General features: G+C 43.0%; 1 protein-coding gene across 1 annotated transcript in view; it reads right to left on the reverse strand.

Moving 5' to 3' along the window:
• Positions 1–4206: 4206 nt before the first annotated feature.
• The window catches only part of odad2 (outer dynein arm docking complex subunit 2), a 58825-nt gene continuing 47306 nt past the window's right edge, over positions 4207–15725 (reverse strand). Inside the window, exons 19-21 of the mRNA XM_033638575.2 lie at positions 12231–12419; positions 11746–11967; positions 4207–4528 (exon numbers count right to left, since the gene is read on the reverse strand). Of these exons, the coding sequence (XP_033494466.1) occupies positions 4412–4528; positions 11746–11967; positions 12231–12419 (528 nt within the window). The 3' untranslated portion in view covers positions 4207–4411. The remainder of the gene's footprint in view (positions 4529–11745; positions 11968–12230; positions 12420–15725) is intronic.

A 15725-nucleotide genomic window follows, 5' to 3' on the forward strand; every position in this document is an offset into this window, starting at 1 on the left:
CACCCAAAATGCGGACAGACAATTTTCAAGACTGTCGAAAGGATATTTCCCCACATAAGTCTTGTGTAATGTGTAATAAAGTCGTCGCATGTGGTTGCATCCATCACCCTGACCTATGGGAAACCTCTGCTGGAGTATGGACAGGGTGAAGGTTAGGCCAATGCTGAGACATACAAATTGAGATACAGGGGTGTGGCAGATGCCAGGGCCCACACTTTCCCTCAAAACAGGAGCAACAACATAGGGATATCCCTCCACTATTTCCATCCGTGAACTGATGAGAAGCATCGGATCTTGAATGGTGACCAGAAAAGGCCAGAGTCGGACGTAATTGCTGCCTCTGCTGAGGCGTGGAGGCATAACCTCTAATTTCTCATGAATAATGTCCCTGTGTCAGACAGCCAGCCAAAGAAAGTGGCAGTTTCTGTTCTCAGAGGGTTTGTGGCTCGGCTAATACACTCAACTGTGGCTTTATGACCAACTGGTCTGAGGGCCAGGCTCCTGAAACCAACTTGCTACTTCCCCTCGGCGTCTCCCCTGTGCTCTGCAAGGTTCAGCATCAGGTTCACAGCGGATATTAAAGCACTGTGTCTTTTACAACAAGTGCCGTAAATATTGCGAATTAGGCCTCACCATTTCTGAAGACATGGCAGCCAATAAGCAAGAAAGGTTTCTTGTTAGCACAATCACCAGAATAAATGTCAGTATTGTACGGTTCTGTAAAACACAAATATGTAACATTCATACGTTATTATTTAGCGGATATGTTAAAACTTATGCTAAAACTATGTGTTTGGGCTTTAAACGCTTGTTTTGTGGGTGCAATCGCTACTGGAAATGCCGCCAATGTCTCGCTAAAGCAACCGGTTTTGTCGTTTGTTGGTCTTGAGCAGTGGTCTGCATATCGGCAGCCATCCTACCTAAGTGTCACACCCTTCACCGTCCCCTCCACTCCCAGATGGCAAAGTCAGCTCCTACACATGTAATCAGAACTACGTCAATTTAGAAACCTTTATATGAGACATATGAAACGTACAAATGTTACATATTCGTGGTTTGCAGAAATGTGCAATGCCAACATTTTCCTCTGGCGACTGGGTTGTTCTTGTTTACATTACACTTTTGCGATATCAAGTTACTGCAGAAGGTCAACAGCAAACCCAAATGACTAAAACAGAGTGGAATTGTACATCTTGTAAATAGTTTGTTAAAGGATTTGATGAAAATTTGGGAAAATACATTCATCTGCGTTTCAAGAGAGAAATAAGAAAATCAAGATCAATGTCATGTTTGTGCGTTAAGTATAAGCTTGGATCAGGATGTAGTTAGCCTAGCCAGTCTCACTCCGAAGTTGTCAAAATCCTGCGCTTGGCCAGTGACTTGTGGCGTCAGACATCAACGAAAAAAGCCGTCCTTTAACATCGGCATGATATGCAGCCGTTACTGTTATAGTTTAACAGCATTTAGTTTAACAGCGCCCAGCTGCAGCGGGGGAAACGTGGAGGGACAAGGACGAAAGTTAAGGCAGCAAAAATCTGAGAAGGGCAGGTAAGAGGGGCAATGGATACGTCTAACAAACACCAGCTTTCACCTCGGAGAGTGGTGTTTGCATCCCATAAGATTATTTGTCCTTAAACCCAACCACATGCTTTTGTTGTTGAAGGAAAAAAGCATCAATTCAGGGTGCTGTGCCAATGTAGTGAATTTATTTTGAAGGAGACTGTATGCAAACGTTACATTTCCTGTGAAAACGTAAGTGTATACTGAAAGATGACAATGCATGTAACAAGCATAACGTGTAAAGTCCATGACCAAACATCGATATGTGATGACGTCAGAGTGGTAATGTGTTGAACCTTACTTGGCAAGTTGTATCTTCTTTGTTTAGTCCATGTACAAAAAGAAATGTAATCAAGACTGTTGTGGTTTTAGGGCAAATTACATTCTGAAATGAAGTCTCAACAAACAACACCCAGGTGCACAGAAGTACTGGGGGATGGAGAAACAGCTTTTTGTCAAGAAACTATTCCAATACCAGCCCAGTCGCCAGAAGAAAATGTTGGCATTGTACATTGCTGCAAGACACAAATATGTTACATTTCTTACCTATCATATCAACATTTCTAAAGTGGCAGTATATGAGGTGGGATTGTGCTACAAAAGCAAGTATTTTAAGCCCAAACCAATAACCAAGTTTTGTGTCTAACCTAACCATGTTAACAACAGCATTGTTGAAACATAAAGAAACATTAAGTTTTAATGTATCTGCTACATCATGATGTTCAGTTGTAACGCATCTGTGTTTTGCAGACGTGTACAATGCCAACATTTATTCTGGGGATTGTGTTGCCAATCCTTAATTCCTCCTAAAACCACAAAAAATGCTAGCTTCAGATGTCTTGCTAGTGAGGCATTAGAGCAAGGCTAGCTGTTTTTCCCATGTGTTCAGTCTTTATGCAAAGCTAGCCTTACTCCTGTTTATCCACTCCAGCTCTGTACTTAACACAAAGATGTCAGATTGTTATCAATCTTCTCATGCCACTTTTGGGAAAAAAGCAGATAAGCGATTATCCAAAATGTTGAACTATTCCTTTAAATAATAAAAATAAGCCCTAAAAGGGAAGAGAGCTCAGATGAAGAGAAATCAGACTGCATGAGAAAAGGAAAACTTCAAGACCAAAACAATGTTCCCCTCTTTGTTTGTTGAAGTGACTTCATGCTTTTCCTTTACACACTATCAGTTTTGACATTGGGCATGTCGCAGACGTTATAAAGCTTGCTGCAGGGAATTAAAGAGCCATTAATCACTGTGAGTTTATTTGCTGTGAATGGTTTGGAGGCAGTGGCTTCCTTCAGTTCCGAGTTCAGCTTTTTTTGGAGGAAGTTGCTTCTTCAGAGTAATAAGTTCACTCTTCTACTCCCCTCTATCCGCGCTCTGCCACTGACCCCCGCTAACAGCTGGTAGTGTTTAAACTTCAAAGAGTGACGAAGATTTTCAACCACATATTTTCAATGTTTTGCTAATTTTCTATTTTAGCACGTGGCTGATATTAATGATGAAAGTCCCATGAGATTTTGTGGCAGCCTCTGTGGTTGAGTGCTGAGCATCTAAGCTAACTGGGACCAGGACAGTGGGATCAGAGAGAAAGAGAGGCTGACAGACATGCGAGAGGCCAGCAGTCTTTTACTGAAACCTGCTGTGCAAGACGCTGTCAAGCCTGACATGGCCTGTTTATAATAAACAAGAACAGAAGACAAAAGAATCAGATGAGCTCGGATCAGCTGCTATGAGGTGCACAAACACAGACAGACACACATCAAATTACTATTGCATCATCTAAATGTGTACTGCATGGAAAAAGACAGGGTCATAATAAGGGACAAAGCCTTTTAAAAAAGATATATAGCAAAAAAAACAACAAAACTGCTTTGGGGAAAAAGCGGAGCAGTTTGTTGCATTTTCCCAAAAATCCATCATTAGATTGTTTTATAGTTGGTGCTGACTAAATGCCATGTAAGTGCTCCGGTACAGAGATGATCCCAACTGGCAAAATATCCACACTTTTTGTTTTCACAGACAAAAATAATGAGCTTGTTTGTAAAATATATTTTATTTTTATAATAAATACCCCTACAAAATCTGAAATAAACTGTGAGTAATGTGGAAAATCTTGATTTAAGTTCACTCTTCTACATAACATCTGTGCTGGAGACAGGACACACTATTGTGCTCCTAATTGTTACAGATATTTCTTTTCCACTTATGATAACAGCTTGAATTTATGTATTCATTTTATCATGTGGTATTTACACAGAACATTTGTGCAGACTCCCCGTGTTCCTCCAACAGCAACTTATTCTGTTTGTCTAAACGTCTCATTGTGTACAGACTGTATAAGAGGAGGTTGAGCAACCCAGGCAGATGTGGGTCTTGTTTAGATATTGTGGTCTCGTGCGGATTACTTAAGGAATGTTACTGCTGAGGACGCGGAGTGTTTCACGCTGAACGACGTATGGGGTATTTGGCGTGGGATCAAACGCGAAGAGGGAGCGTTTATTTTTTATCATCGCAGTCAGAGAGCGAGAAGAAGGCTTCCTAAAATGTTTGTATGAACTCGTGATGAGGTAGCTGATGGAAATACGGAGCTTGGGATAAAAGTTCGCCGCAAGAACGGAAGCAGGAACGCAAATAAATACACTCATCAGTCAAGATAAAGCATTTTATTTAAAACCTTTTCTCAGATCATTTGATACAACATATTAAAAACACTTGTGGTGTTTAAATTTGTAACACTTTTCCCATACATATTATTTGAAGCTGTTTTCAAACACATATTGAAACAAACATTAAAGCCAGTGTCCAATAACACAGATGCTCAGGTAGATTTTTGCATGCTGTGATCATTGACTATCAATAAAATAACAGGGCCTTCCTGTTAGCCAGGGCCAGTAGTCGGATGTTGCGCACACAGCCAGCAGCAGCTTCCTGGAGCATCTCATCATCAGAGCCCATGATGTGGATGAGGGGCTGTGGGAGTACAAAGGTCAGAGGTTACAGTCGGCAGCAGGAACTTACACTCAACATCCACAGGTGCTCAAACAGGTTGCATACTGTAATGTCAGCAACAGTTAAAGATCCATCAATCTTGACTGACATGTTGATTCAAGATCAACAATCTAATATCATCAATGCAAATTGAAAACTCTGATCCATAACATCATCTTTAGGGTACGCCATTATTTTGAAATTCTGCGTCACTGTCAAACAGCAAGAGGCAGATAATGTCAAGCCGCCAAGAAAAAGACGATGAACATGTTATTTACTCCAGAATAAATCAACAGTGTGGAAATATTTTGGATTTCAGAGAAAATACGGGTCAACAGACAAACACATGCCACGTGTCAACAAAACAGTATTGAGATAAAGTACTCAGGAAACATTACGTACCTGCCTGGCCGGTCATCGCACTCTGCTAACTTGTGGCTACAGCAATATTAGCTGCTCTGTAGCAACAATTTTAGGCATGACAAATGAAAAAAGGCGCATGCAGGCTTAAATTCAACTGTGCTGTTCTGTCAGGAGATGCAGTGACTAACACCAACAGTGAGTAAGAAAAAGTCTTAACTATACATAGAATTTGTTGAGCTATGAGTGGAGGAAAAGTCTGCTAGCTGCTAGGCTAATTTATGCAATGTATACGTGCTTATTAAACTAATAATGGGTGACAAGAAATAATCAAGAAATAATTAACTTGTCTATGAACTTTGACAGTAACTATTTAGCTGAATTTGATACTTCTGTCAAAAGATCTTGTTGTTAGTCCATGTTTTATGGCTGTTGGGAGAACTTTGCCTTCAGGGTTTTGAGCCACACAGTCCTGAAGTTTTGGGAAAAGGATCATGGTTTGGGTTGAAATGAAAAACATCTTCCAGAAAGGACTTTATGACAGAAAGCCCTGAAGGCTTACTTACCCCATGTGCTGTTTTATGTGTCTTGGTGCGGTGAATTTAAAGTAGACTTTACCACACTTAACCGGTTACAATTATTTATGTGTTGTTTTTATCTTTTATGGCCAAAAGCAAAAAAGAAAAGGGTGGAAGGTTCTCCTGTAATCGATGGTAAATGGGCAGATGATATCATCTCATATCGATCACAGGCCTCTGATTTGAATGGAATCAAAATCATACTGTGGCAGACTTTGTGATATTGATAAATATTGTATCATTGTCCAATAAAATCGATAGAATATCGTATTGTCAAACTAGTGTTTACATCCCTACAGCACACTACCTCCAGCATGGCCTGCAAAGATATATGGTGGCTGTGTGGGGATAAAGCTGCACGTGTCCCTCTGTGTGTGTATGTGTGTGTGTATTCAGGGTGTGTGTGTGTGTGTGTGTGTGTGTGTCCCACTTTACCCTTCCAAACCATGCCTCAGCAAAGGGGTTACAGCTGCGAGCACACATGCTTCTGTAAGTTTGTTCAGATGAAAGTCGTGCAGGGGCAGGCTCGACATTAAAAACCTGAGCATGAACCGCACCACTTGACAGCCTTTCCGCCGCTCCAAAGGTCAGATTATATCCGACTATTAGTGGCTTGTGTAATGGATCTCGTTAGATCTTATTGCAGAACAAGGTTTTGCGCCCTCCAGAAATCTCTAGCTTTGGAAGTTTATTTTTTGGTTACATAAAACTGAACGTTTAAAAGATTTCTCGTCTCTTATTATGCAGAAATAAGCAAAAAGGAAAACGCTGGATACATGAAATACCACTGAGTGGCATGTGTTTTGGAGGGGTGAGCTTTTTTTTCCTGTTTTATCTTCAACAAAATCACTACATTATGTTTGTGGGCGGCTGTGGGGTTGAGTCAAAATAAAAGTAAATGTAAGCATAAATACTCTGGTGCAACGGACGAATCTAAATTTGTTCAATGTGTGCTCCTTGGTAAAATCACAATGGTGTGCCACTGAGGTTTTCTAAGCCACACTTGCAATTATTTCGGATCGTCTTGTTTACATCCATAATGAACCAACGGCAACATTACATCCCTCAACTAAGCACTTAAGGACTCCCTGCTCCTAAACATAATGACGCTTTGATAAATACGCTAACTGCTGAGACGTCTGAGGCACTTTTAAGCCCCATATATCAAGGCCTTGTTCGCCACTGCATGAAAAGGGATTTTGAAAAAGATTTCTTTAACAAAGATCACGCTGCAGCAGGCTTACAAGTGGTGTTTGAAGAACATCGGGATTGTCTCCGTGGTTTCAGCGTGGCAATGTCACATCCCTGCGCAACACAGAGGACAATATCTAGACTGTCACTGTCAAAGGAAATGATCCAAGAGCTAAGCCCCTTTAAAACCTTCATCCAGCCACTGATTCACATTTAGTTAAAGGCAGCAGAATGATTCTAAAAGCTTCTGGCTTAACTCCACTTTCTCAGTTTCTCTCCCTCTTACTCAAAACTCCTCTATCCTGTTCAGCACTGGCTCCACATGTCAACATAGGAAGTGATGGGATTCCTTTCTGGGATACACACAAATGAAATGTCACTCACAGCTTGAAAAATCATCTTCAGTAAAGACGTTCAACAATAAGGATTGCCTGATTGTCCAGGGCAAGTAAAACGCCACGTCGGGCTTGTAAATCTGGCAAGTAAAACTGAATTAAACACATAGTTTTTTCTTGTCTCTGTTGAGAGTTGCATATGTGCACAGTACTGACTGGGCACTCATGAGAAAACGGTAGTGGGTAAAGACAAAGCTTGTGAGCTGAAGCGCAAGCAAGCATTTCAATTATCCTGGAAACAGGAGTTTAGTTGCGTGTCTGAGAGGGTGTGGGCGATAACCTGACAATATACTTAGCAGTTGCTGCAAGTTTGAGAGCAAGGCGGATACAACTGGCTCATTTTTCATGACAATTAACTTTAGTTGTTGATAACTGCCAATAAATGAAACACTTTGTATAGGAGTGCATAAATATTGACTTTGTGCAAGTAGATTTTTTGACCCACATGCCTGACCGGGCAAGTGACATTCAACATTCACGTTGAACCCTGAATAATATTTTGTGTGCAGACTTTGCCTAATCTCTGTCCAGCTGATCAGTGCTGAGGGCAACCTTGAGAATGTTTTGCTCTCATCGTCTTCATAATGCATGTCAGAGCAGAGCTGACCCTGACCTCTCTCCATGTTACATGCAAACTTAAAGTCAGTAAACAGCCAAAGAAGCAGGGAGAAGACATTCCCAGGATTTTCAGCACAAAGATAAACAGTGAAAAGAAAACAGATGAAAGATGAGGTGAGCCAGCTTGTGTGTATGAGCACGAAGGGGCTGTGAACCTACAGCGCAAAACTGAGAAAATAATATCCTTCCTCCTGATTATAATCACATCATTTTGTGGAGAAAAAAAGGCCCACAGCAGTCCAAGATGTCAGCTCCTCTCAATGCACCAGTGTCGAGGAGTATGTGTAAAACATTTGCCCGCAGGTTTTATATAATTTTTAAATAGCATCCAAAACACCTCTGAAAGCAAACTTACATCCACAGGCTCCAGAAAACATGCAGCTCACTAAACAAGTCACTTTTGTGAAAAGAGAGGATGCCTGAGAAGTGCCAGAGGCAGCGCTTTTGCCAACCTCATAGCATGTTATTCAGACGTCGCCAAATAAGGTCTCCCGAAGCGCACAGCTAGGCTAAGATAAGCGTGTCTCTCTTTGCTGCCTTTTGCTCTAGCTTGCTCTTTCCCTCCCAGCTGGGATCTCCAGGAATATAATACGCCACTTGTTAGATATTGCCTGACTGTGGTAACAAGAACACTTGCCCCTCGTTTGAAAACTGAATCGAGAGTTTTTGAGGTTTTTGCACTTCAGAGAGCTCCACTGAGTCCTGACCTCCAAGAAGGGAGCTGGGAAACACGCTCCCCACTGGCTGAGGAGTGGGGGAGCGTGTTCACACACACACCTTATCGCACATGGAGGTGTCACGGTGTTAAGTGCGCTCTGTTGGACCGCGTCTGCCCGCAGGAGTTCTGCTTTAAATTCCCCTGCGCCAGGTCTGACAGCCATTATGGCTCCATCAACCCCCCCTCTATCCCAGCATTCCCATGTTTTAGACTCCACCGTGGAGGCAAACAGCACAAACAGACAGCAGTGTTCAGCCGGGCTGAGGGGAAGTTAGTGAGGGAAGTCAAGGTAAACAACATTCCCTGCAGCCTCCAGTGAGCCAGAGACTGTTAAGCTGCTTTTTCTGTGTCTCTAAAGAGGAAGAGGAAAAGGAGGGAGGGCTGCTTTCAAATCAGTGACTTTAAGGGGAAAGTTTCAGTCTGAACTTTAAGCCTTTGCAACCTGAAGAACACTGCTTGGCATTTCTGCTGCAGGCATGAGGGAGAGGGAATTAAGTCAAAGGCTCTAAAACATTACACACCATGGATGTCAAAAACATGGTAGTCATAACAGAGCAGGCAGCATGCAGCGCCTGTATCATCTGCTCACCACACCCACAACCTGAAGTCATGTTTCACGCAAACCAACAGGAAACTGTAGAAGTAAACCTGTGATGCTCGGCTTGGTTCTCATTCCTTCCCTCACATTTGGTGTAATTTTGGCCTCCCCACAGCCTTACCGTGCACTTTCCCTCCTTTCCCTCTCTGACCGTGTAAGACAGGCAGAGAAGCAAAACAAACACTAACCGTGCCGGGGCAGGAGTGTGCTCATGGCAACAAAAGTGCAAACGTTTTTCTCATTTACATTAGTAAAAGCCTAAAATACATACCAGGACCTGGCGAACTATGCTCTGGAATGCCTTCAGTTGAAAATTACCAATAATTACCATCCGCATTTTGTAATTTTCATCAATTTACTTCACAAAGCTTTTCTTATGAAAGAGCCTCTATAATACAAATAGCTGGCTGAAGCTGTCTACAAGGATTTATGGTTTCAGCAAACAATCCCCAGTCCTTTTGGAAGCAATGTAAAGCGCGGGGAGCAGACATGTTGATTTTGTACATGACACAAAATGAAGCACATCCGTATAAAACTGCGAGATACCAAGAGTGGATGTCAAATCAAACGGCGAGGGTGATTCATCTCTCAGGCTGAAACTCTCTTTTCCCTGGTATGTGTTTCCTGTGAGAGCGAGCACCTGAAGTCCTTTTCTCAAACAAGGTCCGATCTGAGACGCCGGCAGGAAAATATGTTTTTTAGGCAACAAAAGAACTTGTGAATGACGGCAGGTTGAGTCCAAAACAAATGAAAATGTTTTATTTAAAGAGGTTTAATACACATAGCATTTACACTAAATAATTTAATTGACTGTGGACCAAATTTGAAGGCTTTGGATGGCAGAATAAAAAGACTAAGACTGGTCACTAATGTGTTTTCCAGTGTAAAGTACTTTCTTTTCAATGCTTGATTTCCCCTGTGAATGTTAAGGGACTGGGCCATACACCATTAAGTGTGCTAGAGAGGAAAGTTACTTTCTAAACCAACTTTGGAGTGAGAGAGACCTGCGCTTGTTCGAAATCATATACTACACGCGCATGTTTTGAGAGCTTCTCAGTGGCACAGAAAAGCTCTTTGAAATACGGTTGCAATAATACGAGAGGCCGTCCAGAGTTTTACATGGGGCCGTAAATTAGACACAGGGCGCTGTATCAATCCTCGATAAACCTTCTCCAACCTATCCCAAACTATTGGGGATATTGTTTTAACACGTTCGCTCTACCAGCTGCCTGTATATCATGAAGCGCAGCAGTACAGTGCATGCTGAATCGAGGAGATTGACAAGCTCTCACACTGTAATGTTTCCTCAGGGGTCAGGCAGGTAAGTATCAGCCTCCCTCCCAGACTGGCTGAGACCTCACCAGACTGAACAATGAGGCTGCCTGTGTTGTGTTTCCACTTCTGAGATTAAGAACAAATGCAACGCTGGTGCAGTTACGTGGCCTTTGGTAATTAAGCTCTTTAAAAGTCCAAAAATACATTATGGAGTAGTGTTGCAACTCTTAACTGGTACATTAATAAGGGCAAACACAGAGACAGATTAAAAAGGGTGGTATGTCTTGCATTTGCACACACGCTCATGCCCATACACACACTGCAATGTCAAATATAGTCACACACACACAGAGCAAAGAAAGAGGGCATGTCCAGTTTTTGTCGTGGCTCAAACTACAAAAAGCATTCAGCTTAACGACTTTTGCAAATTGGACATAACTCTTTCGGAACACCCAATGTTCAGTCCAGCTACCAATTATGGCTCGTGTTGAACCACATGCGCTGTAACAGCAGATCAAGCTAAAGTACACCATTTAATGAACATGGGAAAAAAATATCTGGCTGCAATGGCAGAACCACTTCATAATTTATATCGCAGTTGTTATTTAGGGGGGGAAAAAGGATTTAAACTCACTGTGGCCACAAAAAGATTTCTCATGTGAAAGTCTGTCTGTGATTGAGTTAGAGAATAAGATAGCAATGTTTTCCCGAAATGCTGAAATATGGGTACATGATCATCTGTGACAAGACATCAATTACAGTGTAATCTCAACATAAAATCTCTACATCGCTGTCAGAGACAAACATAAACAGTCTCTGGAGCTGAGCATGGAAACAGCCCGACAGGCTCAAATGTTAGACAAAACAATGCTTGTTTCTTTTTGGAACAGTGCTACACAACTGCAATGATGAAGAAAGCTGGCGGATGTAGCTTTACAGAGGCGGGGGGGGGGGGGGAACATTGTTCTTTTTTAGCCTTGAACAGCTCTGACCCCACTCTGTGGCCTGAACCATATCGCTGCTGCATTCTACCCTGATGTCCAGGAACAGCCCTTAGCAACAGTTACCCCCAGCTACAGCCCTTTGACTTGTGCTGTAATGGCATCTAGGGTCTACCGGAGAAATGGCACTGCGCACACACTGAGCTGTTTGCTTTTCTGAATTCCCATGACGGCTAGAAAGTGGAGTCATGTTTCCGCCGCCGAATAAAACCCACTTTGTTTCTGCTCCATCGGTCAAAGGCTCTGAAAATAGTCACAGCTTTTCAAAGTTTATTACTCAGTGTTTTTCACACATCGCTAAAACAAGGGTGATGGGAGGCCAGAGCACATTTTCCTCAATGTAATTATGCCAGATTTAGTCTCAAAAGCACCAAATAAACTAGAGAAATGACTACTTTGTAAATTAACTACAAAAAAGCAGCAGTAAGGAGTTATAAATCCGGCTTCAACAACACGACAACTGACCTTGACCACCCCTTTCTCATGCATGGTGATGCAATTGTTGGGGTCCTTGGACAGCTGGTACAGGGCCATGGCTGTGCTCTGGTGGACCGCCTTGTCTTTTGACTTGAGGTAACGCACCAAGGGGGCCACGGCTCCAGCATCACCGAAGGATGCCCTGTTGCTGCCCCACATGCAGCAGTGGCCAATGGCCTCAGCCAGGTGGCGACGGAGCCTGTCATCAGTCTGTGGAGAGGAGAACAGGATGCTATTGATCCCCAGAGGCCTGTCTGTACAATGCAGAGAATAACAAGCTCTGCTGCAGCTCTGCAAGAGACTCTTGGCAAAATCTAAAATGTTCTTCTCATTAGCTGGGTTTATGCTGCACGGAGTAAGAAAAGGCCAACTAAAATCCATTGTAAAGACAGTTATTTGTATATTGACAGTAACTGCAGTGCTGTTGAATAGTAAAACCTTGTTGTTTGTCTCCAGCAGTGAGGTGTACTTACTGTGTTAGTCAACTTGGCCAGCAGCGGGACTACCCCGTGATCAGTAAGCACTGCCAGGTTCTCCTTGTCTTTGGCTATTTTGGCGATGGCGGCGCAAATGCTTGCCAGCACCTCGTTGTTTGTTGACTTCAGCAAATTAACAATCAGTTCCAATCCACCGACAAGGGAGCGCACCATTTCCCCTGCATCCTATAGTCAAAGAGTCTGTTATTAGCTGGTGCTCTGTCAAAATGAACAAGGAGGATGATGAAGAGGGAGGTAGGGTAATGAGGAGGAAAGGAAAGAGGAGAGGCAGGCAGTGGCATGTGAGTGAAGCAGACAAAACAAAGGGCACTAAATAAGTACAAACAAAGTATTCTCATCAGGCAACAATCAAAGTCCCATCAGTGCAAACTAACCAGTAGAGCTATCTTTATCTGTGTAAAACAGATGCCTTCAACACTAACAACACCCTGTTGTGGTTCTGGGCAAACAAGCAATAAGTTTGACATCTTTGTCAGCCTCTCCTCCTCTCACCCTCACTTGTCATAATGAAGATGACACATAGAATTTAGAGCTTAGAGGCGACATTTAAGACGTCTGCCTCAGACTGACACACAGCGTAGACTCAAGGCTTCATGGTTTCAGTTCATGGCACCAGCTGGTACCACAGGACTCCCAGCCACTTATGGGGCAATGCCTACCAAACCAACAGGCTGGTAGGGAGTGCTGAGAGAACCACAGCGGAAGGGCTGGCAGAGATGCTTGCTTCAGTATGGCTTGGCACATCAGGCTGCTGTTTAAAATCACAACGCACCATATCGCCAGCCGCGGGAGAATACATCAAGGTGGCCGCGTCTGTAATGTTCAGTGCTTTGAAAATAGAACAGAAATTTTAAGCATACAATTATGGACGACTAGATGCAGATCACAAAGCACGCTTAATTTGAGTCTGTTTCGACATCAATCTACATGTCCAGAGAGGATTTATTATGGGCACTGTATGGTTGTTCCTCATTCCATAAATTAAGGGATTTCATCAAATTCGGCAGTGACAAAAGCAGAAGCTGATTTACAGTTTTAGTGAACAGCTACTTTGGGAGAGCTGGATGCTCTGTTGTGTTCTCCTCTTTAACAGAGAGCTCACAGCTGAGATCAGGCCAGAGTGCGGTGTATGGGCTCTGTGATGCCGTGCCAGAGGATGAGCCATGTGTGCAGTGCAGGGTAGGGAGGGAGGGGTGCCGGGGCCAGGAGCTGACCCCCCGACACACAGGAAGCCCTTCCTCAGGAATACTGATGACGGCTGGCCAGGAGTCCCTGCGACAGAGGAAGCTCTCTCAAGCCACCAGCTGCGATAGACTAGCCCGAATCTCTTTCATGGCCTGGACGGGCCCCCAGATCTGAAAACCGCAACATTATGAGGCTGAACACGGAAAGGCCTCTCTTGCTATCCTCTCTCTCTCTCTCTCTCTCCCCTCCTTACCCTGGATGAAATGAAATAGAAAACACATTATCTGCTGTGCGTGATCTCGAGCTGAGGGGAGCAAGCCAAGCTCAGACTGGCAGAAGCGTGCCCTGACCCCGTCTCTGGAGCAATCAGGCTTCTATAACATACATGGCTATAATGTAAGGGAAAAATAAATCAAGCATCTAAATGTGCGTCTGCGTCCAGGCAAATTAATGATACACCCCATTACGTGTGACTGGGAGGGTTCTACTTCCTTGATTGGAGAAAAAAGATAATTGAATGATTCACTGCTAAGTCTTTATAGTACTTGTACGGTACTAAGTGAGTTTAAGAGCACAGCGTCTGTCTGTGTCTGTGGAGGGGCAGCAGTACTGTATAGAGCATCCAGCAGATGCATTTATACCACGGCTCTCTCATAAATCCACTATGGAACTGCTAACACAAACCACATGGGGTTTTTATCTAAATAACGACTGCACCGAAGCAGCTGTATCAGGTTCCTCAGCTCGATGGGCCGAGAGCACTATTTAGCTCTTGTCATTGCCCCTGTCCCAAGAAAATCACCCAAAAAGCATGTTCATGAATTTCCCTCAAAATTGGCACACTGACGTCCAGACAAACATTGTCAAACTTTGTTAGCGCTCAATAGTGGGTCCACAGGCCCCCCTCTCTCCCTCCATATGGTTGCCATGCATCATTTTCGCTACACTTCTGGGCCAGAGAAATTCCAGCCAGAAAAAAGAAAAGGGCTTCACCCCCAAGACACCTGTCTGGGCCCAATATATCTGTTTAAACTTAACCAGATTGTCCCACTGACAAGCTGTTTACCTTAATCACAGCGATAATCTAATAGAACAACATTACGTTTGTAGTTGGAAGTGATACAAGTGCTCAGAGGATCAAAGACCTGCTGATGTGTAACTGAAATTAGAGTTGACTGACAACGCTGTTGTTTAGGACGCAGCTAAAGGACTGTGACGATGGCACAAAGGGGCTCAGAACGTTTAAAACAGAACTCCACTAATTCAGTATTGCATAACTTTGTCTGAATCAGGATGGACTGTTTTGAATAATGTATGAAAATCAATGCAGCAAAACCAGAGATATCTTTTTTCTTATTCCACGCATTCTTCTTCTTTGTCAAAACTCGACCACAAACAGCTCGGTCTGTGATTCAGCTGTGTTGTGCTACTTGTGGCCAATGCAGACTCGAGCCACTAGCCTCCAACAGAAATGAGGAGCAGGCTACAGAGGTCTGGTAATCTCACTCCACACCCATAGATTGTTTGTCATTTTCAAACTAGGCTTTGGGCCTGGCCAACACTGACTCAAGTGACATGAGGAGATTTATGAGACTTCACACAGCTCCCTCTGGAGCCACAGGAGACGTAACACATTATTTTTCATGTATGTAGTCGTACTGACCAACACCTACATGTGGACTTAGATGTGTAAAATATTTTCTTTATGTCCCCCTCCACTAAAAGATGTGTTTTTCTGATGTTTATGTCCCCTTAAATGTCGGACACTGACAATACAGACTTGTATCTGCACAAAGATTATCCCTTGAGAGGTGTTTTTACCTTCCACTGCTGAAGGGAGCAAAGTCTGTGCACCCCTCTAATATTTAAAAATTCAAATGTCCACTGCTTGAAGTCAGTGGGTATTTGGTTAGGCACCTGAAATAAGGTCTGTAGGTAACACAGGATTAAGAGACTTTCATGTTTTGTTCTACGACATAAAATACGTCACTAAATACCCATTCATGAATTTTGAGGCTTTTATGTGTCTTAAAAAATGCAGTTGCTAACAAGTGGCTGAATGAGGCTAGAGAACATCATCATGCCAGGACATCATGCATGGCTTTGTTGTGGTGGTAACGTTAGCTTAATGTTAGCTTTTTACTTCTGGTGGGTGCATTTAGGCTTCAAAAATCATAAAAGTCGTGTTCATTTGTGAAGATTATCTTGATGAATAAAACTTTTACGTATCATAAATGTTTGTTTGTCACAGAGCTTATTTTCTGCAATAATCCAAAATCCAATGGA

The sequence above is a fragment of the Epinephelus lanceolatus genome, chromosome 20 (genome assembly GCF_041903045.1).
Source record: "Epinephelus lanceolatus isolate andai-2023 chromosome 20, ASM4190304v1, whole genome shotgun sequence".
Lineage (NCBI taxonomy): Eukaryota > Metazoa > Chordata > Actinopteri > Perciformes > Serranidae > Epinephelus > Epinephelus lanceolatus.